General features: G+C 39.3%; 2 protein-coding genes across 2 annotated transcripts in view; both read right to left on the bottom strand.

The window, feature by feature from the left end:
• Window positions 1-2234: 2234 nt before the first annotated feature.
• LOC117662295 (protocadherin beta-16-like) lies at window positions 2235-9499 on the bottom strand. The gene is made up of 4 exons (XM_087890719.1): window positions 9252-9499; window positions 8727-8787; window positions 4983-5046; window positions 2235-4600 (listed from the first exon to the last, which is right to left on the bottom strand). The coding sequence occupies exons 1-4, from the start codon at window positions 9497-9499 to the stop codon at window positions 2235-2237; spliced, it is 2739 nt and encodes a 912-aa protein (XP_087746845.1).
• An 84-nt stretch (window positions 9500-9583) lies between these two features.
• The window catches only part of LOC148114798 (putative protocadherin beta-18), a 34254-nt gene continuing 19447 nt past the window's right edge, over window positions 9584-24390 (bottom strand). Inside the window, exon 3 of the mRNA XM_087890720.1 lies at window positions 9584-10387. Coding sequence (XP_087746846.1) covers window positions 9584-10387 — 804 coding nt within the window. The remainder of the gene's footprint in view (window positions 10388-24390) is intronic.

Raw genomic sequence — 24390 nt, forward strand, 5'->3', positions numbered from 1 at the left:
AAAGAAAAAAACTTTTTCTTTTACTGGTGAGCAACACAACTGGTGAGCCAGTTGTGTTGTGTTGTGTTTTGTAGGTTAAAAAAGGGCAAAGAAGTGACATTGACTTGGCCACACCCACCTGACCAACAAGCCACGCCCTCCCAGTCACCTTACCACCAAGCCCCACCCACTAATTAAGCCACGCTCACAGAACTGGTAGTAAAAAATTTTAGAACCCACCCCTGATCCATACATAATACTCCTGGTATCATTGCCAGCCTGATTTAAAATGCAAATGCTCCATTCCCTTCATCACTTTATTTTTACTTTCTTTTAACTAAAATTTATTTTTAAATAGATAAAAAAGCATCCAGACTTTGCTGTATAACAACATGCAATTATTATTCTATTGCAGCTGATCTCCTCTATCTTCAAATCACTTCCATGCCCTTAATCATTGAACCTTGAAAAATTAAAAGGATACTTATTTCAGATCAGCTCTACTATGCACTTCCTTTTTTAAAATGTCATTAGGTATCCTGAATAAGTCAACTCCTTTACTTCATCCCTAATTAAAAAACAATTAGTGAAAAAGATAGTGGGAACATCGAGAAAGATGATAGTGGTACACAGTGCAAATACTTAATTCGTATATAAGGAATATTTTTCTGCACACATGATGGCTAAGTTCATACAATATACTAAATTCTTAACTAACTAAACTACAAATACGTGCTGTGTTCACCCAAATGACTATACTCAAATGTGGCTTAATACGATGGCCTGATTCAAACAAAACAGTGATGATGATTGGTTCCTATTTTATGTTGAATTCAAATTATTTTATTTCATGTTACCTTAATTTAGCAAGTTGTGCAAACCAAACCTTACAGTACTGACAGGAAGCCTGCAGAAAGAAATGCTTTGAAATAGTTCAGTTTAATTAATTAATTTAATTTAATTAATTAAATTTATATGCCGCCCCTCTCCAAAGACTCAGGGCGGCTCACAATACATTTAAAAAATCATTATAAAAAGATTGAAAAATTAAAAACATTAAAAACATTAAAAACTCATTCACACCATTCATGGCTGGATCTTGCCAGATCACAAGAGCGAGATCAACAGCCCCAGGCCTGCTGGAAAAGCCAGGTCTTCACTGCTTTTTGGAAGGCCAATAGGGTGGGGATGGTCTGGACCTCAGGAGGTAACTGGTTCCAGAGAACTGGGGCAGCCACAGAGAAGGCCCTCCCCCGTGGGCTCGCCAGCCGACATTGTTTAGCTGACGGGACCTGGAGGAGACCAACTCTGTGGGATCTTACCGGTCACTGGGAGCTATGCGGCAGAAGGCGGTCTCGAAGATAACCTGGCCCTGAGCCATGTAGGCTTTAAAGGTAATAACCAACACCTTGAATTGTGACCGGTAAATAGGGAGCCAGTGCAGCTCGCAGAGAATTGGTGTAATGTGGGTGTACCTAGGTGCACCCACGACAGCTCGCACCGCTGCGTTCTGGACCAACTGTAGTCTCCGAAGTTGATCTTTGAAATGGATTAGTTCATCTACTGAACTAGTTGTCAGGGTTCCGACCGATGCCCTAATAAAATCAGAAGCCTCAAGCAAAGTTTCAAGAAAAATCCAGTTGTTTATTAGGAGCATCATGTCGGCATGGACCAAGTGAAGCCAGCTCTGACCCCACTCAGTTTGCACCCTGCTTCTGACCCTGTTTCCCCCACCCAACCACGCCCCAAAATCATTAGTCACATTCCCCAACGAAGCAATTTTGCGGGTCATAGAAGTCATTCCCTCCAGCCATTACTGTTTTCTGTGGAGATGGCCTTGACTTTGTCCAGCTAGGATGTACATTGTTTCGACTGAGGTGCAAATTCCTCTATGCAGCTGCAAGGCTCAGTTCCCCATCACCCTGCCTATGGCAATTCAGGAGCAGGCTAGAGAAGCTTTGCGAGTTGACACTAGTCTAATCACAGACAATAGAAATGGAGTAAGCAGAATAATCATTGTCTAGAGTTGGGCTTCATGAAGACAATGTCAGTGCCAGGGATTTACAAGCAATGGTCATAATATTTATTAGGACTGCAGATTATTATTGGGCAAGCCGTATCTTTTTCATATAACTTTGGAGCAAAAGTAACATCAGTAAAAGATTCAACACATTGTCAAATTCCAGCCTCCAAATTAGTTTTCAAAACAAGAGAAAAAAGTCTTTGTGAAATAATATGAAAAAATATATAAATACTTAAAGGTAACTCACTTGTTCGTGTAATTGGCTATCTGCACCCTGCTCAGAGATATCTTCACAGCCAGAATTCTTGTGGTACCCAGGAATATTTACATCTCCCACCGAAAACACTGGAAAGAGAGGCCTGAGAAAATGGAACTCGCTACTTAAGGATCCACCAGTCAAACGAACATCATAATGATAAGTCTTTGAAAGAGATCCGGTCTGTGGATCAGCACAGTTTTCTGGAATATCAGAATTGGCAGGTGGGAAGTGAGGATGAGTAGTAGGAAATTGGCTTTGGGGGTCCTTCTTGAACACTTTGACCACAATAAGCACAACAATACAGACCAGGAACACAAAGGAGACTGCAGCCAAGCAGATCACCAAATACTTGGTCAAGGTTTTATCTTCTTCCGGTTCTTGTACACTGACATCCACCCTCCTTAGGAAGGGATCCGAAAAGCCATCCACAAGAAGAACATTAAGCAATGCCGTGCTGGTCTGTGGAGGGAGACCATTGTCTCTGACCAGTATCACCAGCCTCTGCTTGTTTGTGTCTCGCTCATTCAGGGCTCTCCTCGTTTTCACTTCCCCATTCTGTACTCCTATGCTGAAAAGGGCTGGATCTGTGGCCTTCAGCAATTCATAGGAAAGCCAAGAGTTTTGGCCAGAATCTGCGTCCACTGCAACCACCTTGGTGATCAGATAGCCAGCCTCGGCTGACTTGGGAAGCAGCTCATTGCATGGGGATGTGTTGTTCTGAAGGGGATACAGGAAGAAGGGAGCGTTGTCGTTCTCATCTATGATGTGGATTCGAACAATCACTTCTGAGCTCAAGGAAGGAGAACCACCATCAGATGCCCTCACAGTAATACTGAAGCCTCTTATCTGTTCATAGTCCAGGGATCGGAGAGCATACATGTTTCCAGTTTCAGAGTTAACTGAGATGTAAGGGGTCACCAGGCCATCACCCTTCCCAGGCAGAACTAAGTAAGTCACTTTAGCATTCAGCATTGTGTCCAGATCCAGAGCGTGGACTGAGCCAATGAGGAAGCCTGGAATATTATTCTCCCTGATCTGCATGTCATATGAAGACTTTTCAAAAAGGGGAGGATTATCATTGACATCAGAGATCTGAACATTAATCAATCTTGTTGAAGTGAGCCTAGGAGATCCCCAGTCAATGGCAGTGATAGTGATGTTGTACTCAGAGACTCTTTCTCTATCTAGGGGACTTTGGAGCACAAGCTGATAAAAGTTGTTTGTGGTGGCTTTCAACACAAAAGGGAGATTCATCTCTATGGAGCAGACCATTTTGCTGTTGTCTCCAGAGTCTTGGTCTTTAAGACTGAAGAGGGCCACCACCTTCTCCAAAGCCGAATCCTCCTTTAAGCTGCTGGTCAGAGATAGAATGGACACTTCTGGGGCATTGTCATTGACATCTTCAACCTCTATAAGTATCTTGCAGTGCCCCGAAAGTCCTCCTCCATCTGTTGCTCTGATATTTATGCTATAACTCCTTTCTTTTTCATAATCAATCTGTCCCCTAAGAGTGATTTCTCCAGATCTTTCATTTAAAAGGAACAAACTGTTTATTCTTTCAGGTGTTCTATGGAATGAATAGGTGACTTGTGCATTTAAACCCAAATCAAGATCTGTAGCTTCCACTTTAGCCACCACAGTGCCTGTAGGAAGGTTTTCCTTTATTTTTACCTTATATTCAGATTGGGAAAATTGAGGAGGGTTATCATTTATGTCCAGAATATCAATGTTAATTTGAACAGTGCCTGTGTTCTGTGGTACCCCACCATCAACAGCCATTAGGGTGATATTGAGATGTGGCACCTTTTCTCTATCTAGTGATCTCTTTAGAACAAGATCCACATTGTTAATTCCGTCTTTGTTCCTTTGCACATGAAGCCAAAAATATTCATTGGTGCTGAGTGTATAGTTTTGGATGCTGTTTTCTCCTAGATCCTTATCATCTGCAGATTCTAAGGGAAGTGCCATATTTGTAGGAATATTCTCAGGAATTTTTATCTCAAATTCATTTTTAGAGAATTTGGGAGCATTGTCATTTATGTCTTCTATTACTATTTCAATATTGTATGATTCCAAAGGGTTGTCAAGCACAATTTGAGATGTAAGTATGCAAGGATCTGTCTGGCTACACAGAATGTCCCGGTCTACTTTATCATTTATCAATATATCCCCAGTATGAATATCAAGGGAGAAATACTGCTTAGTGCTTTCAGAAATGAGATGGGCTCTGCGATCAATGAATTCCTGTTCTTCCAGTTTCAAATCCTTCAACACATTAGCCACTTTAGAACCACTGTTGGTTTCTTCAGGTGAAGAATAGTAGATTGAAATACATAATGCTTTAGGAAGACAAAGCAACCAAAAAAGATACATACCTTGTTTACTCCTAATGCATTGTTCCATGATTCAGGACTCTCCTTAATTCTTGAACAGAATATAAATCTCCTTACTTTCATCCAGTTTTTGTCTCTCACAAAGAACTAATTTCCTGCTGCTTTACCTCACAGCTTTCATCTTTTCATTGGTTAAAATCTTCTTGTCTTCTTGCAGAACCCTAGTCGTAATTTTTTGTTCTTTTCGGCTCACACCAAAATTCCGAGTTCCCAGTAATATGTTTGCCTATTCTGCCATCATGTGGCTGTCTGAGGAATCCACTCTTCTAAAGGCAATAAAGGCCTTTACTGTTAAAGGCAATAAATCATAGTTTTGAAGACTCTCTACCTGTTCGAAATATGAAGATTCCACAGGAAATGATGGCTCTTAAGGTTGGTGAGATTCCAGTTACCTAATCCACAAAAAATATTATTGTTCAACAGCACATTGAGAGAAGGGGATACAACTCTAGCATTGCAATATAATTTTCCCTGAGGGTGCCCAGAAATAAATTGTTTAAATTATATCAGAACAGAACAATAAGAGGAAAGGATCTATGTTAATCATCTCCATTTAGATTTAACTAATTTCAGTCACAGAAAAATATGAATAAAATCCACTCGGTATGTAACTGTAGGGAATCCTTATTAAATTGTATTATTAGATTTTTAATGTTAAAAACAGTATTGGACCTGGCTAAATAATTTATTTTCCTTTACATGATGATAAACATATTAGGAGTGAATTGAAGTTGATAGCTTCAACTTGGTAGATGGAAATATTTATTTATACTGAAAAGCAAAGATCTAAGATTTTGCCATCCACTAGAATGCGGAGGAAGGCTGTTGATAAAACCAAAGTCTGATGTCACTCTAATGATAATGCAATTTTCTAGGAAATGTATATATTATGATGTACTGACATTTCTTTATCTACACAACAGAATAACACAGTTGGAAGGGACGTTGGAAGTCTTCTAGTCCATCCCCTGCTGAAGCAGGAAGTATCATTTCAGAAAAATGGGCGTCCAATTTCTTCATAAAAACCTCCAGTGTTAGAGCACCCACAATTTCTGTAGGTAAGTTGTTTCACTGATTAGTTTTTCTGTCAGAAATTTCTCCTTAGTTTCTAGGTTGGTTTCTCTCCTTGATTAGATTCCATCCATTGCTTCTTGTCCTGCTTTCTGGTGCTTTGGAGAATAAGTTGACTCTCTCTTCTTTGTGGCAGCCAGGGGTGGGTTCTAAATTTTTTTACTACCGGTTCGGTGGGTGTGGCTAGGTGGGGGGCGTGACTGATTGTGCATGGCCAACGTGATGTCACTCACGCACTCAGTTACATGACCCCCCCCAAGCCACGCCCACCAAAAAGGTGGCTAAAATTTTTGGGACTTTTTGAAACTTTTTTTTGACACTCTGGCCCCATATCCAGGTCAGGACGCATGGGGTGGCGGTGGTCGTCTCGGCTTTCCCTCCGTTGCCCTTCCTGGCTGAAAAGCACCCCTTCTCACCTCTGACGGGCCTTTCTTGTGGTTGCAGCCGGAGCAACCCACTCCGCCACCTCAGGGCAGCGGACTCAGTTGTAGCCCAGATGAGCCAAGGAACTGCGGGGAGCCTCCCGCGTGTTGCACTGCCTCCCAGCCTTCCCCCCGCGCCTCCACACCACTTTGGGGGACCCAGCTTACTGGGCTATCCCCATCCCTGTCGCGGCTCCAACGGCAGCAGCTTCAGGAGACGGTGGTGGCACGGAGGCGCGGGCGAAGGCTGGGAGGGGGATGCAACATGCAGAGGGCCAAGTCCACTCCCCTTCACCTCCCCACACTTGCTTAGCCATTCTAGAGAGTTCAGGCTACACCTCCCTCCCAGCCGCCTTCCTTGCTGGTGTCGCTGGTGTCGCTCCTGAGCGAACTCTTCTGTCCTCGGCTGTTGCAAAGAAGCGGCAGCTCTGGGTGCGCCACGCCTGCTTCATTCTCTTTGAGAGCCGCTTTGCACCTTGTTTGCAAAGCATCTCTCAAAGAGAAAGAAGTGGGCATAGCGCACTCAGAGCTGCCGCTTCTTCACAACAGCCGAGGACTTCTTCCGCTTGGCGCTCCAAGCTGTGGGGAGTGGGGGGCGGCTGCAACACCGTCAGCTTCGGTGGGCTCCTTCCCTTTCTTTTACCTCATCTAGGCAACTTTGTAATTAAAGGCTGCTCCGCGCCTTTTGATCCTTCTCCGGCGTGGAGAAAAGTGAGCCTGTGCGAAGGGACTGAGCCTGCTGTTGAACATGGAAGCCGAGAGGCTTCTTTTCCACCCAGCCACTGGCACACAGCACCGGAAAGACCTCCGGTCGCTGCCGCCATCTTTGTGCATACGCAGCTTTCTTCTCACCGGCTGAAGGACTTTTCGGCACCCTGCGGCCAGGCGGCTGAGAGGCTTCTTTGCTCTGGCCAGCTTCAGGTGGGTGAGCAAGCAGTGACCGGGGAACTGGTTCGGGGGTGTGGCCTGGCTGCCGTTACTACCAGTTCGGAGAACTACTTCCTAAAGTTACTACCTATTCGGTAGAACCGGACCGAACCGGGAGCAACCCCACCACTGGTGGCAGCCCTTAGAAATTGGAACACTTCTATCCTATCACCCCTACTCCTATTCCCTACACCCCTACTCCCTACTCTTTCATTAAACTAGATATACTCAATTCCCACAACCATTCTTCGTATGTTTTAGCCTCCAGTACCCTAATCATCTTCTGTTGTTCTTCTTTGCACTTCTTCTAAAGTCTCAACACTTTTTTTATATTGTGGTGACCAAAACTGAATGCAATATCCCAAGTGTGCTCTTACCAAAGCATTATAAAGTGGTATTAACATTTCACTTGGTCTTGATTCCAGTTTACCTATCCTATCCTATCCTATCCTATCCTATCCTATCCTATCCTATCCTATCCTATCCTATCCTATCCTATCCTGTTGCTCTGATAATGCAGCCTTAGAATTGCTTTGGCTTTTTTGATGGCTGCAGCACACTGCTAGCTAATATTTAAGTGATTGTCCACTAGGTGTCCAAAAGTTCTCTTGCACTTACTACTATTGAGCCAGGTATCGCTATTCTATACCTGTGCATTGGTAGCACTGAATATGCAAAGTCTTCAGTTGTGTGACACCATTTGAATGATGGCACTAACAAGGATTAGTGAGTTATGTAAGTCTGTTTTTCTACTGCATGTTAAAAGCAAATGGAAGATTTTGTTTAAAGCTGGAGATTTTACAAAGTGCTCCTTCAAAGTCCTTCTCTGAAGTGGTGGGGGACACCAGTTTACACACTGGGCTTTCATTTTGCTAGGCAAAAACTTTTGTGAGTTTTTTGGGCCAATATGTGCAGATTGTATTCATTCAGCTCTTTGTATAAGATGTATAAAGATGTTCATGTGATCAGCATCTAAAAGCTCTCGAATCATGATCAGTATACCCATATTGCCCACCTGTTTAAGAATGCCTGTGTATTTTCAAATAAAATATTGTAACATCATAACAACAATTATTAATATGAGAATAGCATTTGCAGGGAATCCAGCTTTAATTGGAACACCTGCCTTCCCAATTTCATATCCCACAATATACTGACATTTAGATGCCTTTTTTCTATTTTAACCAGAAAATAATGTGAAATGGAATATATATCCTGACCATCAATGCATAAGTGAGGAAGAGAACATAGGAGGGATTCTTTCTAAAGTGAAAGGTTTTTTTATTCAAAGCCTTTAACTTTCCTTTCAGCTGCAGTTCTTTCCAGCCTTTCTGAGACTCAAAGAAACATATGAAAATTCTCTACCTTAAATAGGGAAGACGATTTTGACTTCTTCAAATGATGGGCAAAAATGAACATTACAAAAGACGACTACAGAAAAATAGTGAGAAAAAAACCCAAAGGAAATTTTAAAAAAGTAAGCAAAACAAAAGGATTTATTCAGAAATAAATGCATAACAATACAGTCTATCCATGGACACAACTTTTTTAAAATTAACTTTAGAAAAGCTGGTCCCTATGGCATCTTTAAATAATGAAATATTAGAAATTTAAGATAAAAAACTGTTGGAAAGGTTTAACATTATACTTACCTGAGACATCAGTTCATTTTCCTTGACATGAGTTTTGGTATCCTGAGAGTCTGTTGAATTCCTTGGATCCATTGAAAAAATAGGGAATATTGGCCTGAGAAATCTGAACTCATTATTTAAAGACCCACCAAACATACTTCATAATTGTAGGCCTGACAATATGTATCAGAAATATGATCTCCACAGTTTCCTTGTATATTTTGCTCCACGGAGAAATTCAATGCAGAATGAGAACTTCCTATGAACTTCCTTCACTTCTGAAACTTGGTTGTAATAAACACCATGACAGAAAGCAGAAAAACGGATGAGATGGCAACCAAACAGATAATCAAATACAGTGTTAGAGTATGATCTCCCTCCTGCGGGACATCACTCTTAGGATTATCCATAATTTTCATGTAAGAATCAGAGAAGCTGTCCACTAGAAGAATTCTTAGGGTCGCAAAGGCAGACTGAGGAGGATGCCCATTATCCCTAATTGCCGCAATAAGAGTGTGTTTGAAACTGTCTCAGATGTTCACTGACCTCATGGTTTTCACCTCCCCATTCTGAGTCCCAACAGTGAAGAGACTCAGATCTGTGGCCTTCAGCAATTGATAGGAAAGCCAAGAATTCTGCCCTGAATCTCTGTCCACTGCCACCACTTTGGTGACTAAGTAGCCTGTCTCTGCTCCCCTGGGAACCAGATCATTTGATGGAGAAGTGCTGTTCTGAAGAGGGCAGAGGATAAAGGGGGCATTGTCGTTTTCATCCATGATAAGAACTCGGACCATCGTTTCTGAGCTCAAGGGAGGTGAGCCCTTGTCTACAGCCCTCACTGTTAACTGGAAATCCTGTATATCCTCATAATCTATAGATCAAATGGCAAACAAGTTCCCAGTTTCAGAGTTGATGGAGATGAAAGATGATGCAGGCTCTTCCCTGATCTTTCCAAACAAAAGAGAGTAGGTTACTTTGGCATTCTGCTCTGCATCCAAATCAATTGCATGAATTAATCCAATGAGCAAACCTGGAATGTTATCTTCTCTCAAATGGAAATCATAGAAAGATCTTTCAAATATTGGAGGGTTGTCATTGACATCTGAAATATAAATAGTAATAATTCTTATTGAAGTAAGACTGGGAGATCCTTGGTCAGTGGTTATGATGGTAATGTTATATTGTGACATTTGTTCTCTGTCCAATGGCTTTTGAGTCACAGGCTGGTAATAATTGTTCTTTGTGGATTTTAGGATAAAGGGCAGGTTTGAATCAATGTTGCAAATAGTTCTGCTGTTGTCCGCAGAGTCTTGATCTCTGACACCAAAGAGGGCCACCACGATTCCTGGGCGAGAATCTTCTGGTATGGGATTAGTGACAGACGATAGGGTTATTTCTGGGGCATTGTCGTTCTCATCCTCAATGTCCACCTGGACTTTGCAGTAAGCAGATAGTCCCCCTCCATCTGTGGCTTTGATATTCAGTTCATATTTGCTATTTTCTTCATAATCAATTTTCCCTACAAGGGTAATTTCTCCAGTATGATTGTTTAAATTGAATGATCTGAGCACATTTCCTGGTACTTGGCTAAAAGTGTAAGTAATGTGAGCATAGACATCTTTAACACCATCACTGGCTGCAACTTTAGTGACCAATAAACCTGCCGGGCTATTTTCCACAACCTGCACCTTGTACACAGATTGTTCAAAATGAGGAACATTATCATTTGCATCTAAAATATCAATTATTATTTGCACTATACCAGTTCTCCTTGGGAACCCTCCATCCACTGCTTGTAGAATTAGGGTAATCTGAGGAATTGTCTCACGGTCTAATGCTTTCTCTAAAACCAGTTCTGCATATTTGCTACCATCAGTGTGAGTTTACACTTCTAGTTTAAAGTGTTCATTAGGAGTAAGCGTATAATTCTGAACATCATTTTCTCCTTTGTCTAAATCTTTAGCCCTTTCCAAAGGGAATCTGGTCTTTGTTGGAATGTGTTCAGATATTTCAAAAAGGAACTCAGTTTTAGAGAATTTGGGAACGTTATCATTCACATCTTCTACTTCAACTTCAATTCCATGTTGCAGTAATGGATTTTCTACCACAATTTCAGAGAATAGAATACAGGGCTCATTCTGACCACACAGAACCTCTCTGTCGATTGTATCCTTTAATATTAAGTTCCCAGAATGAAGATCCAGCAGGAAATACTCTTTAGAGCCCTTTGGAACTAGCTTGGCTTTCCTAGCAGATAATTCCTTTACATCTATTTTTAAATCTTTCAGCACATTAACTACTAGAAACCCAGTTTTCTTTTCTTCAGGCACTGAATAGCGCAAAGACTCACACATTTCTAGACAGAGAATATTTAGACAGAGAAAAAAAGCCAGAACTTGCCTTCTAATACCCCCTCTTTCCATTGATACAGGTTAACTTGAATGCAGAATGAAAATACAGGAATCACTGTCCATAGTTATTCCTCCCAAGAAATCTTTATTTTGTCCTATCTCTGTATCTTGAACTGGATGTATTTTTCCCCAGATTTCTTAAGTCTGCTTTTCATAAAATCTGTTGCCTTTGTCTTTAAGGTTTGTGTGCATAATAATGTCTTATTTTTTCAGGCCACCAGAAGAGCAGATGGCTTTTGGATATTGTTCTCTGTTATGCAATAGCACCACCTTGTGCTGCATTTGTGATACAATATGATCCTTCACTTACAAATCCTCTATAATTAAAAAAGGGATAGTATTGTTTATCATGACTGGAAATCACTCTCTGGGCTTTGGGAGAGGAGACTAGAGAGGACAGGAATGACTGGAAGATTCTGAATACAAAACAGAAGCTTTCTTTCATATTGAAAAGAGTTGTCAGGTTCCAAGTAATGCATCCATCATAAATTGATGGTGGAAATCTTTTAGTGAATGGTGAGTTGCAGCAAGATTTTTTTCAAATTGGATAGGGAGGAATGGATGTAGTCGGCCAGGGTTGGTACTCACTTTACTTTTACATATATCATTAGTTTTATTTAAGCAGTTTTGTGGTACAGGTAGCAACTGAGCTCAAAATTTCTGTTGCTAAGGAAGACAATTGTTAAGTGAATTTTACCCCATTTTATGACCTTTCTTGACACAGTTGTTAAGTGAATCACTGCAGTTGTTAAGTTAGTGACAGGTTGCTTGTCAGAAGGTTGCAAAAGTTGATCACATGACCCTGGACACTGCAATGTCATAAATATGAGTCAGTTGCCAAGTGTCTGAATTTTGATCATGTGACCCAGGGGATTCTGCAACTGCCTTAAGTGTGAAAAACGGTCATAAGTCACTTTTTTCAGTGCCATTGTAACTTTGATGGTCACTAAATGAAATGTAAGTCAGGGACTACCTGTAATTGAAATTTACTGTATATTGTACAACTATTCTTCATAATATATGTTATAGGAATCCCAGAATTGCAGGTATTTGGATTCAGTTTTTATTTTTAATAAATAGAGGCTTGATGGTATCAGAGAACAGGCCTGGACAGCATATTGTATGGTGGCGCAGTGGTGCAGAATGCAGTATTGCAGGCTATTTCTGTTGATTGCCGGCTGCCAGAAGTTCAGCAGTTCGAATCTCACTGGCTCAAGGTTGACTCAACCCTCCCTCCTTCCAAGGTCAGTAAAATGAGGACCCAGATTGTTGGGGGCAATATGCTGACTTCTAAACCTCTTAGAGAGGGCTGTAAAGCACTGTAAAGCTGTATATAAGTCTAAGTGCTATTGTTATTGCTATATTTACCAAATAGATAAGCCTTCCTTTGAGAGTTGGTGTTCTGTATTTTCCCTTACAGAGCGAATCTGGAATCCATATAATTAATTTTTCCCACTTATGTAAAATCCAAGATGAACTGAAGTGATACAAATAAGTGGCTTAAATATCATTCAAATAAAAGTCAGTAAAAATCATCTTGATACTTAGTTTCTCAGGTTCTGGTCTCACTTTTGTAGGTAATGAGTTGCTTATATCACAGAATTGTAAAATGTGTTTGGCTAAAGTATGGTGAAATTGATAAAAAGGTTTTAACGGATTCTCTTGTGCTTGGAGACAAAAACCTAGAGGTAATCTATCAGTACATTAATTTTTAAACACTATATAGTAGAGCTTGAAGTATGGGAAATAAGCATGCATTTATATTCTTAATACTGGAAACCAAATATGATTGGTTGGATTGTTCTCATGATTGGAATATGACAATTGAAATATGTAACTTTTTTCAAAAGAAGAGAAGTAAATACACAGAGAGAATGAGGTAGTTGTGCAAAATATCTCTTTTATGGGGAAATGCCTCTGAATTGGTGTTGACTCATGGCAACTGTAACTTTCTTGGCAAAATTTCAGAAGTGGTTTGTCATTGCTTCTTCTAGGGCTAAGATACTATGACAGACCCAAGGTTATACAGTAGGCTGCATGCCTAAGGCAGAACTAGAACTCAATGTGTCTCTGTTTCTAGCGTAATGCTTTAAAACCACTACACCAAACTGGCTGTCATGGAAAAAAGTTTTCATTAATAAAGCAGAGAAAACTGTATTTTTATTTTCTTCTCAGTTTAAGTCTAATATACAGTATTAAGATGTAGAAAATCTTGGCTGGATTCAGAAAGGCTAAGACTTGGTGGATCTGATTAGAACTCCAGTTGGAAATCATCAGGAAATTCTAGCGCTGTAGTTAAAAAAAAAATCTCAGAAGTGGCAATACACTCCCATATTGTTGTCAAGGGAACCACATATGGACATGTCTCTATAATCCCTACATGTCAAGTTCTAGATGAGGGATGAAATACTGGATGAAATCAGACAGAGAGAAACTGAGCTGCAAAAGACACCTACAGATGCTAAAAGTTTACATCAAATTAAATTGCTATGGCAACAACTGTCCATGTTAACAGTACAAGAAATAGAAACAAAATAGAAACAGGAAGATGTTGGCATATAAACTAAGAAAGGAAAGAGAAAAGAGAATGATGGAGAAAATTTGTGAAGGCAGCAATGTAATAACAGATAATGAACTTACCAAAACATCTTTTCATAATTTTATTCTAACTTGTATAAAAGACAGGAGTTAGAAATGTCAAAAATAGATGAATATCTTTCAAGACAACAGCTGCCTAAATTATCACAAATTCAGAGACAATTTATGAATGATCCAATAGCTGCCTTTGAGATATCAGATGCCATTAAAAAAATGAAATATGGTAAAGCTCCAGGCCCAGATGCCTTACAAGCCAACAGTATAAGTGCTTTGAGGCAGTGGTAGGATTCAGCCGGTTTAACAGAACCAGTTGTTAACTTTGTGAGCAGTTTGGTGAACCGGCTGTTGGAAGAAATCTCCTTCCAACAGCCCTTTGTTTTTCTCACTTTAAGGGGTTAATCCTGTCAGGAAGGCAGGAAGGAGATGTTTTAATGTGCCTCTGTGTATTTTTTCCTAGTCTAATCCTGTTTATCTTTATTGCCCTGCTGAAGTGTTTTCAGGAACTGCCTCTTCAGTTAAGCCTTCTTACATTGTAACAGCTGTTAATGATTCTTGGCAGTACACCCAGACTTTCTATAGCCTGAGCGGCTTTTATGCAGTTTTTCTTCCTTTGTTGGTACTTTTATTCCAGGGCTTGACTTTTTTTAAAGGGGAAGGATTGTTTTAAGCTTTTTACACTGCTTTAGTGGTTCCTGGCACTGTCCTTCTGGGATGCACTTCCAATATGGCTGAATCCCCTCCCAGCCACTCCTTGCCTCCTCCGTCCCCAATTAAGGGTGGGAGGGAGCAATGGCAGGCCTCTTTCTTCCCTGGATCCATAATCTTCTCTAAATGGAGCGATCTGGCTAGTCTTTGGCTTTTTTGTTTGTTTGTTTGTTACAAAAAAATAGAGCTTTGGGAGGTCTCCCCCCCCCCAATGGAAAGCGATGAGGTAATCTTTTCGGACTGCTGCTGCCTGCCTGATCAAGTTAAGCAATGCTGCCTACAAAATATTTTTTTTTTCCAAGCTGCGTCTTTCCCTCTTCCCTCCAACACAATCTTTCCTTAAATCTGGATGATTTCCTTAGGATATCTTGTGAGGTGAGGTGAGTGAGACCAGCTGGTATCTTTAAGTGGTGCAAATGGATCTAAGGATTGCTTCTCCTGGGTGGAAAAGGGTGCTCTGTTAGTTCACTGAGCACAGGAGTCTCTTGTCTATAAGGTTTCTCCAGTTGTCCAGGTCATGGTTGTCCTAAAGGTGCTTTTTTCAAGAGGCAACTTGGCTTTCTTGGTTTCCAGAAAGTCCAGTTGCCTCTTGAAAAAGCACCTTTGGGATAGGAGTCTCTTGCATTGTTTTGGAGTGGCCAAGGCACATGATTGCTCACTGATAGTAAGATTAAAAGAAATAGGAGGTAGGGGTGTGGATCCTCCCTCCAATTTGTTTTAGTTTTCTCTCATGATAATAAAACTTAGTAACATGGCACCAGGCTTGAAGTTTATTTAGATATCTGTGGCATGTACTAATTTTATTGTGATCCTGACAAACTTGTGAGGGAAGAGACTTGAACCTGAGTCCCCTATATACTTTGTTAATTTGTCTCTAGCTCAGCATTTTGTAGCCCAAGTATGCCTACCCATTTTCTGGAGACCTTAAATGACCTCTCTGCTAAAGGGTTTTGTTGAGGGTAAAACTGCCCGCTACAAAGTGGTGCAACGGACCAGACAGCGAATAGATACGTTGCTTAGCAAAACACACAGATACTCACAGACTCTGAATGTGTAAAGAAAAATAAACAGTCTTTACTTGTAGTAAAAAAAAACAAACTTGGCTTCTCAAAACAAAGATAACACTTCTTCAAATAATCACAGTTCAACACAAAAACATAGTTTGCTTACAATTCCAGTTCTCTTCAGTAACACAGACAAGGTTCCTTTCAGCAGTTCAACCTTCTAATAGCAGGAGCAGAAGTGAATGAACTTCCTGCCTTCTTTTATGTCTGCTTAGCACAGCCAATTAGTCATCTTGTAGCAATTAAAGTTACAGAACATAGTTTTCTATATATTATCTACCCAGCCATAGGATAAGCATCCAACAGGTTTCACTTTATGAGCAAGAGTTGGCTGCTGATAGTTATTATTGCATTTTAACTATTTTAATTCCTCAAGGTGCTCTGACACACTGCCTGATTTGTAACTTCAAGTTGCAGGTATTGCTGATGAAAAGGAAAGTATTCAGACAGAATGGTTTAGGTTTCCATGATGGCTGTGACTCATTGATCTTTAGTGTATATTCCCCCATTTCTAATCTAATGATTGGTAAGGGCAGCTCTTTGCAAACAAAGAAGCTATTTGTATTTTTGTACAGGTAATCCTTGACTTACAACAGTTCATTTAGTGATCATTCAAAGTTACAATGGCACTAGAAAAAGTGACATGACCATTTTTCACACTTATGACCATTGCAGCATCCTCACGCTTACATGATAAAAATTCAGATGGTTGACAACTGTCTCACATTTATGACAGTCATATGATCCCCTTTTGCAACCTTCTGACAAGCAAAGTTAATGAGGAAGCCAGATTCAATTAACAGCCGTGTTATTAACTTAACAACTGCAGTGATTCACTTAACAAATATGGCAAGAAAAGTTGTGAAATGGGGCAAAATTCACATAATAAATTTGTCACTTAGCAACATAAATTTTGGGCTCAATTGTGGTCGTATGTCAAGGAGAGGTGAGGCCAGATATGACAAGGAGTGGTTGGGAGGGGAGGGGAGGGGAGGGGAGGGGAGGGGTGAGGTAGGGCTGGGCTGGGCTGGGCTGGGCTGGGCTGGGCATGGCGAGGCAAGGCAAGGCAAGGCCAGGCAAGGCAAGGCAGGCCACCCAGCCATGCCTACCCAGATGATCATTAGGGCAGAGAACTGGGTATTCAATTATTTGAATCCCACCACTGCTTTAAGGATGAGCTTATTCAAGCATCAAAAGATACAGTGAATGATATATTATAGAGGGGAAAGATACTTCAAATGTGGAAGGAAGCTAATATTGTGTTGTTACCAAAGGAGGGTCAAAGAATTACAGACCAATTTCATTATTAAATAAGAACTATAAATTCTTTGCTGCAGTTTTGTCAGAAAGACTAATATATATATATGAAGATCAATCTGGCTTCCTGACAAAAAGACAACTAAGAGGTAATGTGAGGACTGTATTGAATATTATTGAATATTTACAATATCATAATGAGAAACAGGCAGCTTTAATAATTTTAGATGCAGAGAAGGCCTTTGACAATTTATTTATTTTTTTTAATTTGATTTATATGCCGCCCTTCTCCGGAGACTCAGGGTGGCTTACAATGCGTTAAGCAATAGCCTTCATACTTTTGTATATTGATACAAAGTCAGCTTATTGCCCCCACAAACTGGGTCCTCATTGGGCTTTTATATTTAAAGTGCTGGAAAAAATGGACTTTGGAGAGAACTTTATTCAAGGAGTTAAAGCAGTTTACACATCCCAGAAAGCAAAAATTGTTTTTAATGGTGATTTAATTAACTCATATGAAATTAAAAAGGATCCCAGACAAGGATGCCCTTTGTCTCCTTTACTGTTCATCTTAGTGTTGGAAGTTTTGAATAGAGATATAAGGTAAGATGAGAAAATAATAGGTATAACTATCAAGAGAGAATCCCAAAGGTGCTTTTTCAAGAGGCAACTGGACTTTCTCTTTGAAGACATTTTGTTTCTCATCCAAGAAGCTTCTTCAGCTCATCAAGAGAGATCAAGAGAGAAGTTTATAAATTAAGGGCATTTACTGATGATCTGGTTATATTTTTGCAAAACCCAAAAAATAATCTAGAATATTTGTTGAGGAAATTAAATTAGATTGGGGCTTTGGTGGGTTTTAAAATAAGCAAACAGAAAACAACATTGATCAAGAACATGTCATCTCAGGACCGTGATACATCGACTAAAAAGTGGGGTTTTAAGGTTGAGAAAAAGGTGAAATACTTGGGGGTTATATTGACAAACACAAATATAAAATTGTTTCAAAATAATCACGTGCCTCTTTGGAATGATATTAAAAAGGACTTACAAAGATGAGACAAATTGCATTCATCACTATTGGGTAGAATCTCTGTAATTAAGATGAATGTTTTGCCAAAGATGCTTTTTCTGTTTCAGACATTACCAATACTTGCAACCAGGAGTGGGTTCTACTTACCTTTACTACTGGTTCGCAACTGGAGTGCGTGCGTGCGCACATGAGCTTTTGCACATGCACAGATCATACCTTATGACATCCAGGTGGGTGGGCGGAGCCTCCCACCGCTTTTACTACCGGTTCTTAAGAACCAGACAGAACCGGGAGCAACCCACCACTGCTTGCAACTAATAATCCATTTAAACAATGGCAGTGGGACATTTCTAAGTTTATATGGCATGGGGGGAAAAATTAGAATTAGATACAAATTAGTGCAAGATGCAAGGAAAGAGGGGGTTTGGGTTTACCAGATTTGAAATTGTATTTTGGTGCATGCTGTCTGGCCTGGTTAAAAGAGTGGGTAAACCTCCAGAACAAGAGGCTACTTGATTTAGAGGGCCATGAATTAAAGTTTGGATGGCACTGTTATCTATGGTATGAAAAAGTCAAACTTAATGTTGAGTTTCGAATAAATATATAATAAGGTTTTTTATGAAGTTGCCTCTTTGGGTGTCGCCTCAGGAAGCCTTTTTTAGAAAAGAAAAGCCAGACTGGTGGACTTATGGTAAAATAATCCCTTTCAACTCTCGTGATCCTACCCTAAAGTCGAGGGAAGAGCTAGAATCAGAAGGTTATTTTTGCCATTGGTTCACATATCAGTAATTGAAAGAAAGATTTTTTAGAATAGAATATGTTGCAATATTTTCAGGATCAGACTCAATAAGATCAACAAGAGTTAAAGATTTAACTATATATTCTTTTATTTACATTAGGCATTCTATATTCACTGAATATTCACAGATAGAAGCAGGGGAAATGGTGTAGGTAGCTCCTTATATATACAATGGGTGGAGCTATATGTGGGAGTGGTGAATTATGAATACATTAAGAAGTGAAGAATAAATTAACCCCTGATACCCTGTCTGTACACTATTTACACATTGGAGAATAAGGCATTTATATCTGACAAATCCCCCTCTAAATGCCGATTCGTTATACAACACCAGTTACATTCAGATTCAGGACAATACAAAACATACAACTTAGAGGTTAAGTATCTATGTTGTTTAGAAGGTAAAGGCTTCGTTAATATATCAGCTAATTGTTCTGAAGTGTCACAATGCACTGCTTTAATAAATCCATCCTGAGATAATTGTCTCACATGTTTAAATTTTATATCTATATGTCTGGACCTTTGTCCAATGGCATCAGATCTAGATATTTCAATGGCTGCTTTATTGTCTTCATGCATAACAAAAGGCAGAGCAGGTTTTTTCCAAACATCTGAAATTAAATCATTAAACCATACAAGATTATTTGCGGCCTTGGATAAACAAACATATTCCGCTTCTGTTGTTGAAGTAGCCACTAGTTCTTGTTTACCAGTGTACCAGTAGACTGGACAGTCATTTAAGAGAAATACATAACCAGATGTGCTTTTTCTGCATGAGGTGTCTCCAGCCCAATCTGCATCTGCATAACACGTAAGCTTTGGTTCTTTAATATCATTAGGTTCTAACATTAAACAAAAGTCTAGTGTACCTTTTAAATATCTTAAAATTCTTTTAACAGCTTCCCAGTGGTACATTGTTGGTTTGCTGACATGCCTAGATAATAAATTGAGTGGTAAAGTGATGTCCGGTCTAGTCCAGTTAGATATGTAAAGGAGTGAACCTATGATTGATCTATAGAATGTATTATCCTTGAACTCGGGAGAAGATTCATCAGAATTCCTTAGAAAGTCAGTTTGCATAGGGGTATCACAAGGTTTGGCATTGTTTAAGTTACATTTATTTAAAAGATCTATGATCTTATCTCTCTGGGTAAGTTTGAATCCCCCTTTTGTCTTATTAATTTGGACACCAAGGTATTTGTTTACCTTGCCTAAAGATTTCAATGAGAAATGTTCATTTAGTTTAGTTACAAAAATTTCTCTTCTTTCCTTATGTTTTCCTATGTATAAAATGTCATCCACATAAATCAATACAAATTCAACGTAATCATCACCCCTCTTGACAAAGAAACAATTATCAGCAGTGGTAGCGTTGAAGTCCATGGTCTTAAGTACTTTTACTAAACAATCATACCATCGTTTACCAGATTGTTTTAGCCCGTATAAACTCTTGTTTAACAACCAAGTCTCATTTTTGTTTGTGTATGGACTATGAGGTGCTCTCACGTATATTTCTTTATCTAATTTTGCGTGTAGGTACGCAGTCTGTATGTCATATTGGAATACATCTAGATTGAGTGCTGAAGCTACCACTAGAGCTGTTTTGACACTCTCTGTTCTTACAGTGGGGGAATACGTGTCAGTATAGTCCTCTGGATATTTCTGTGCATAACCCTGTGCAACCAATCTAGCTTTGTATAGAGTATTTCCTCCCTCTAAATTCTTAATTTTATATATCCATCTGGTACCAATAATTGTCTTATCTTTAGGTGCAGATGCAGGTGTAAATACATTTAGTCCTTGTAAACTTTCCATCTCTTTCTTCATAGCTAATTCCCATTTTTCTTTTTCTTCGTGAGGAAGTTTTAACACTTCCTCGTATGTATTGGGTGTTGTTGGTTCACCATTCATGTGCATTACATAATCCTTGTATTTATTTGGCATTTGATTTCTGGTGTTTCTAATGATTTTTTCTGGTTTACTATCGTTATCATGCAAATATCTTGCTTCCTTTTTTGTTAGTGTATCTGTCTTTATTTTGAGTTGGCTATTTGTCCAAGTTTTGGTTTTGTTTTTATATTTGTTGGTATTTTGTTTTTCTATAGTCCCTTTCTCATGAGATTTTGTATCTTCATGTTTATTTGGGAATATCTCATTAAGATGTAATTTAGACCAGTTAGCTTGTTCATGGAACACAGCTGTTCTGGAGACTATAAATTTGTTGTTACTATCAATGAATCTGTATCCTTTAGTGCCAGTCTCATATCCCATAAATCTGAGTCTCCTGGACACATTTTCTCCCTTTCTTCTTAATTGCTTAGGTATGTGTACGTCTGCTGTGACTCCAAATATATGCATGTGTGCTAATTTTGGTTTTCTATTATACATCACTTCATATGGTGTCTTATTTATAATGCTGGACCATGTTCTATTTTGTGTGTAATTTGAATAATGTAAGGCTTCTGACCAGAACTGTTTGCTTAAGCCAGCATCTTCCAATGTGCATCTAATCATGGTTTGTAATGTGGAATTTTTTCTCTCTGCAATCCCGTTTTGGAACGGAGAAAATGGACTAGATGTGTAATGTAACATTCCTTTGTCTTTTAACCATTGTGAGAATTCTTTAGACATGAATTCGCATCCTCTGTCTGTCATAATTTGTTTTATTTTGATGTTGTGTTGTGTTTCTATGCGTTTGTAAAATTCTTTAAATTTTTGAAATGTTTCATCTTTGTGTTTTAGTGTGTAAACAAATCCATAGCGGCTATAATCGTCCACTATTGTCAGGAAGTAACGTTTCCTATAAGTGATTGATGGAGTTAATGGACCAACTAAGTCCATGTGTACTAAATCAAAAATTTTGTTAGTTGATCTGGTAGATTTTCTTGGCCTGGGACTAGTTTTTAGTTTTGTAGATTTACATACTGAGCATTCCAGATAATTTTCACAATTCTTTATTTTAACACCTTCTGCGTGTTCAGTCATTTTTTGCACTACAGGAAAACTGGCATGTCCTAACTTCCTATGCAATATGTGAGCACACTCATCATGAATTGGTTTACCTATCTTTGGTTTCTTATCGTTGTGTGCATCTGTGTGATCATGAGATATTTTACATTCATCATTGTCACTGTTGCTAACATTCTCATCATCTATTTCAATACAATCTTCCATATTTGAATCAATGTTATGTAACCATTTTTCTTTTGTTATTAGGTAAGGTAGTCCTCCTTTAGTCACCACAGTGCCTACATTTATTTTATTCTTTTCCAAAGTTGCCTTTCCTTTTGAAAAAACAATGTTAATGTCAGAATCTCTGCTTAGTTTTATGGCACTTAATATGTTATGAGGTATTTCAGGTATTAGTAATACCCCCTCTATTTTTCCTAAACCAGGCAAGGTTACATTTCCTCTACCTAATACTTGAACCTTTTCTTGGTTAGCAACCTTAATTACAAATTTATCTTCTGCAAATGAAGACAATATACTTTTGTTATTAGTGGTGTGATTAGTTGCTCCAGAATCAATAAGCCAATTATTGTTCTCACTTTGTTGTGTGTTAGTGTTGTCTTGTTTATTTAATCCATTCAGTGAACCAGACTTTCTATCCTTTGAATTGTCTCTGCCCCCTCTATTCTCTCTGTGATTTGGTGGGCTCCTATATCTATGCCTTTCTATGGAAGGCTGTCTATAATCGTGTTTGTTTCTGTATTCTGATCTATATCTTTCTTTTAAGACTTTTGGGCAATCTCTTCTATTGTGTTCCCTGGATCCACAATTATGACATTTAAATGTTCCACTATATTTTTCTTGAAAAGCTACTTTCCTATATGGTTTATGTTCTGTGTGATTGTTAGAACGATTCCTTCTAGAATTATCTTCTGTTATCAATTTGTTAGATAGACTTTCTATGGATAAATACCCTAGATTGATTGTGTCTAAATGTGACATGAAATTGTCCCATGATGGGTCAAGTGAGTTGATAATGACACTTTTCATTGTTTGGTCTGAAATCACTTCCCCCCTTAAATGCAGTTCAGCTCTTATTTTGTTCAAAGATATTAAATGTTCACTTATGGAAACCCCTGGTTTTATCCTAGATGAAAAGAAGTCTTTAGATATCCTTGTGGTGGTGGCTACACTGTCACTGTGAAACAAATTAAACATGCATTGAATAATTTCTGAAACAGTCAAATTTGGCTTAATGCTGTGATACATTGCAGGAGACACACTAGATATTATTAAGAAAAAAGCTCTATGGTGTAAGCAATCTATTTTTAGTGTCCAAGGTCTTTTTGGGGGACTAGTGATAAAAAACAGTAAGTTTTCCTTCATAAAGACAACCTGGAGCTGTTGATACCATTCTTGTAAATTAATGCCATCAACCCTTAGTTTTGGGAAGTCACTGGGTAAATTTCCGACATTATTGGGTCCATTACTTACAACCTGAGGTAGTCCGTGGTCTCGTAAATGCAGAAAATTGCAAAACGGCATGGGGATGCTCGCTACGAGTCTGCATGATCTTCTCTCCTGTTCATGTCTTCCCGGATCGTCAGCGTAGTTTCGCGCATGCGCGTTGTCCATTTCTTCTTCGGCGTCGTCGTGGAAGGTTCTCCTCATTGCGGCCCGCTCGTTCTGCTCCTCTTCAGATGAGTCGGTCTCTGGTTCGACTTTGGGCGTTCTGGCGACGGTGGCTGTTCTTCTTCTTCTATTGAAAGCGTTGGTGCTTGCTTCGGTCTGCGGCGTAGGGCGGTATCGGCAGGGCTCTCTGGGTTCCGGCGTCAGCGCTCTAGTAGTCAGGATGGGAGCGGGCAGGTCTTGAGGCATTGGCTTGCTCGTTCGCTTTTTTAGTGTCCTTTTAGTAATTTTCAGTTTTGGCCCAAATGCAGCAAAGAGCGTTTTCATCGCTGATTTTATTTGGTGTTTTGTTGGATCTTCCTCGCTTTCTGGTTCTGATTCTTCTGAGGTGTTTGAATCTTCCTTTTCGTTTTCGTTGTCCGGTAATATTTTTCGCGCCAGAAATTTTGAATCGAGATTGCTGATTGGCTCTTCTTCGTTCATCTTGGAGGCCGGTTGAAACCAAGATGGCTGCCATTCAAATTTTTGCGCGGGATCATCGTTTTTCTTCTTTGTAATGATTTTCTCCGCAGTCATATTACTCACTATTTTTGGCTCTTTGGGTTTTTCATTGGTGATGTTTTTCTCTCTCGCTGCTCCGCTGTTCTTTAGCATATCTTGGAGGTTCGCGATGAGGCTTTCATCATTCTTCTGGCTTTTTAATAGTTTTAATATCTCTGACCTGAGTTCGTTATTTTCTATTTCGATTTCCTCCTGGTCATCAATTATTTCTTCGTCTTCAGTGGTGTATTCTTCGGATTCTCTCGAAATTGCATTCGTGGATTCGTTGATTATTTCTTGTTCCGTTTCCATTTCTTTGCTGTAGGCCCTGGTGTTGGGCCTATCTTTCTTAGACATTTTAAGGCTTTTTTATTGAGTCAATTAACCATCCTCTGCTACCAGTTTGTTGCAATATTTTCAGGATCAGACTCAATAAGATCAACAAGAGTTAAAGATTTAACTATATATTCTTTTATTTACATTAGGCATTCTATATTCACTGAATATTCACAGATAGAAGCAGGGGAAATGGTGTAGGTAGCTCCTTATATATACAATGGGTGGAGCTATATGTGGGAGTGGTGAATTATGAATACATTAAGAAGTGAAGAATAAATTAACCCCTGATACCCTGTCTGTACACTATTTACACATTGGAGAATAAGGCATTTATATCTGACAGAATAGAATAGAATAGATT

This window comes from Pantherophis guttatus, chromosome 3 (assembly GCF_059756535.1).
Source record: "Pantherophis guttatus breed Tessera chromosome 3, ASM5975653v1, whole genome shotgun sequence".
Classification (NCBI taxonomy): Eukaryota; Metazoa; Chordata; class Lepidosauria; order Squamata; family Colubridae; genus Pantherophis; species Pantherophis guttatus.